The following is a 3,724-nucleotide window of genomic DNA, read 5'->3' on the forward strand; positions in this document are numbered from 1 at the left end:
TTGAAATGAACTAAAGAAAAGTAATACAAATAAATAGAAACGATTTGAGTAATAAATTTGAACACAGGTAACATGGATAGATAATTAGCAGAAGGGAGCCTTTTGGCAATAGAAAATATGAAGATGGCATTTAATATAAGTTCACTAAAATCATGGTTTCGACCAAACATCACATGTTGATCCTTCAATCACCTAATATGTCCGCGAAACAATTAAACAAAAATAGGGGAAAGTTACAAACATAGACGAATTCAAATGACATGGTCAGAGTTTGAAAATGGAAATGGACTACCTAACCTATTACGATATGGACAATGAAATTTTATTGAAGAATTGCAGAAGAAGATTTTTCCAAGATGTTGAGGAAAAGATTAGTATTTATTTTCTACTTGAGATTAAAAAAAAAAAAAGGAGGGGAACGCATTTAGTGGGAGAAGATCAAGTGTACCTTTATGTTTTTTTAATTTGATTCTACTAATAACATCTATAGACGAATTCACCATTTTAAATTATTGAACAGACTGATTCAAATATAAATAATTTATACATATTAAGTGGTGATAAAGAAATGGACATTGAGCCTAACTCAACCTCAATTATAAGGAGATCAATGACCCTTTAATCCACCGATGTGCCGTATGTCCAGAACTGGACATTTGGAGCGTAGACAATATAAGACGGGGCCCAACATCGGAAACAATGAATTGAGCCTAACTCAACCTCAATTATAAGGAGATCAATGACCCTTTAATCCACCGATGTGCCGTACGTCCAGAACTGGACATTTGGAGTGTAGACAATATAAGACGGGGCCCAACATCGGAAACAATGAATTGAGTGGCCTGACTCTGATACCATGATAAAGAAATGGACATTGGGACTAATTCAATTTCAAAAACTAGCTCATGAAGGGAGGATTGCCCCTTTTAATCCACCGATGTGGGACTCCAACAAGTTATGAATAAATATAGAATGTACTTCCAAATTATTTAAATTATATCAAATCCCTAACTTAAATTAAATAATAGATTGTCTCTTTTGAAAATATAGTCAAACTCGCAGCCCCCACCGGATAAATTTGATTAATGCATTAGCTTGCAAATCACCAAAAAAGATATGAACCCTACTACTTATTAACTGCAATACGACTGAAATTGATCCAATGACAATAAAGTGTCTCTACTAAAGAAACTCCAGAGGAGAAGTGCACTGCACTAATGCGTAGTAGCACATAGGGAAGATGAATTTGGTGGGTGAGAAAGTAAATCGTGTAAAAGAAACTCGAGAATTAATTACGGAGGAGCCAATAGGGGCCATTTAGCATCTGAATATATAAATAAGTCTTTCCCAGCTGGCAATTACAATTCCAAACGAAAAACGAGGCACCTGTAACGGTCCAATATTTCCAGCTGTTTCCCATTCACAGTATCACTTCACTATTATTTTATGGCAATATCATTGAAAAGTAAAAAATACTATCAAAAACGAAACCGAAGGTAATATAATACAAGTGTCCTTATGCAAAGTGCAAACATTGGCTACTAAAACCAAACGACCTGATTTAAATTCCTAAAAGATTGATCAAATCTTTTACTTTACACTTCCGATTGACCAAATAAATCAACCAAATGACTAATAGTGGAAAAAAAAAAATGTCTGTTTCACCGAAGATCATTTGTTATAACTAATTAACTAGGAGTATACACAAACACAAATTTTCAATATTTTCCTTTTCAGTTTTCAATTCCAGCTCAGGAATTTCCATTTAGTACCCAAAAACTTGGTAGTGAATATTTGTTTTTGGTATATCACATAAATGGTAAAGTTGATGCTGTGAAAAAGTCATACGGATAATACATTTTATTTTTCGATCCTTTCTTGAGCCGTACAAATAGTTGGGAGCTTTAGTGTTGCATCATATAAAGTAAAGTAAAATATTATTTACAGAGTATTGCACAAGCTGTTAATTCATTTTTGTTAAGCAGACAGCCAAAATGAGTATATAAAATTCACATGCACACACGTGTGGTAATACTTTTTTCAAAGTAAAAAAAGGGTAAAATATGTAAGGGACCAAGTTACGCACGTGAGAAAGCTCCACCGACGCCATGAAGAGTAAGAAGCAGAAACAGCGGCCTAAAATTCGGCGAGTTTCCGGTGGAGCCGCCGATGTTTTGTAGCCTTTTTATCAATTTCTTGCAAGTTCCTTACGCTTCGGATCGCTAAAACATCGTCCTTTTCGATATCTAATACTCTCTGTGACGATTCTGTATACACAGAGCAAAAATGAGAACTCATTAGAACAAGCAAAATAATGACAAAACATCTCAGAAGCATGTAAAAGATAATTCGAGTTGAATTTGTTACTGATATTGATGAATATTTGGGATAATTCAAGTATGTATAACACATTTAGAGTGGAAGTTTTGCACTGAAACTGATGAATACTTGACATTTAGAGCCGAATTTTGTATTGCTATGGTTGAATACTTGAGTATGATTGAAGTATGTAAAATACATTTAGAGTCGAGTTTTTGTATTGAAACTGTTGAAATACTTGAGTATGATTGAAGTATGTAAAACACATTAAGCGTCGAACTTTTGCGTTGCAATTGATGAATACTTGAGTACAATTGAAGTAAATAAAACGCATGAGAGTCGAATTTCGTGTTGAAATTGATGAATACTATAATACAAGTATGGAACTGAATCTGAGTCTAAAATACTATAAATTGACAAAAAAAATCAACTGCCAAACGGCGAAACAGAATGTGTATTATATATATATACCTTTAAGCTTAACGAAACCTTCAAATCCGTGAAATTGAGCTAAATCTGAAAGAATAAAACACAAAAATCATGAAAACGAGCTCGTTTTTTCCCTCCGAATCATCGTATAAATGTAGTGTACGTACCTTTATCAGACGGATTATGAGAGAAGAGAAAGAGGATGAAGAAGCAGAACAAAGTGAGAATCGGAATAATGTGAATGTACTTCTCAGCTCTGGACAGTGACTTATTAAGTGCCTTAACTGACTTGCGTACTTGTTCATCTTCTTCTTCATTATAGTCGTTTGAGAGTGACGACGGAGATGCTTCTGCCGCCGCCGTGATGACGGCGGCCGAGGAGTCGTCTCTGCCGCCGACGATGACTATGCCGCCATGTGCGAGGTGTAATTTGGACGCCGGTGAGCCGAGTGATTGTCTATGCATGTTGGCCGGAGCTCTGGCGATTTGAGGATGAGAGAGAAACGGAGATTAGGAGAGAGTAAGAAGAGAGTGGAGAGAGTGTTTGGTGGCTGCTTAAGGTATTTATTTAGTCTCGGGATTTATTAGCAAATAATAATGACATTAATTTTCACAATACACTTGTACAATCCCTTGTATATTAGCTTCGGTTTAATATTAAAAGTGGGTGTTTGACCATCAAAACTAAATTTTTTGAAGTTAGAATTAAAGTTGGAGTTAGAGTTGTGTTTATTTATGAATATAATTGAAGTTGTTATTGAATTTTTGTGAGAGAAGAAAAATGTTAAAAATTAAAAATAACTTTTTCTTATTTTTCATTTTTTCAAATACAACTTCAAGCTGTGTTTGAAATTCTTATGGTCAAACATCTATTAGAGTTGAATTTGACATAAAAAAATATATGATCAAACGGACCAAAATCTGTCCAAATAACTTATCAATTTATAAAATTAATTGAAGTATTTCTGATTTTGTC

At 34.2% G+C, this 3,724-nt stretch overlaps 1 protein-coding gene across 1 annotated transcript; it reads right to left on the reverse strand.

Moving 5' to 3' along the window:
• Positions 1–1,832: 1,832 nt before the first annotated feature.
• Positions 1,833–3,371, reverse strand: LOC107853203. The gene is made up of 3 exons (XM_016698205.2): positions 2,916–3,371; positions 2,791–2,835; positions 1,833–2,267 (listed from the first exon to the last, which is right to left on the reverse strand). Exons 1-3 carry the CDS (start codon positions 3,211–3,213, stop codon positions 2,137–2,139), a joined length of 474 nt encoding a protein of 157 aa, XP_016553691.2. The 5' UTR covers positions 3,214–3,371; the 3' UTR covers positions 1,833–2,136.
• Between the last annotated feature and the right edge of the window lie 353 nt (positions 3,372–3,724).

This window comes from Capsicum annuum, chromosome 1, assembly GCF_002878395.1.
Source record: "Capsicum annuum cultivar UCD-10X-F1 chromosome 1, UCD10Xv1.1, whole genome shotgun sequence".
In the NCBI taxonomy this organism is placed as follows: Eukaryota; Viridiplantae; Streptophyta; class Magnoliopsida; order Solanales; family Solanaceae; genus Capsicum; species Capsicum annuum.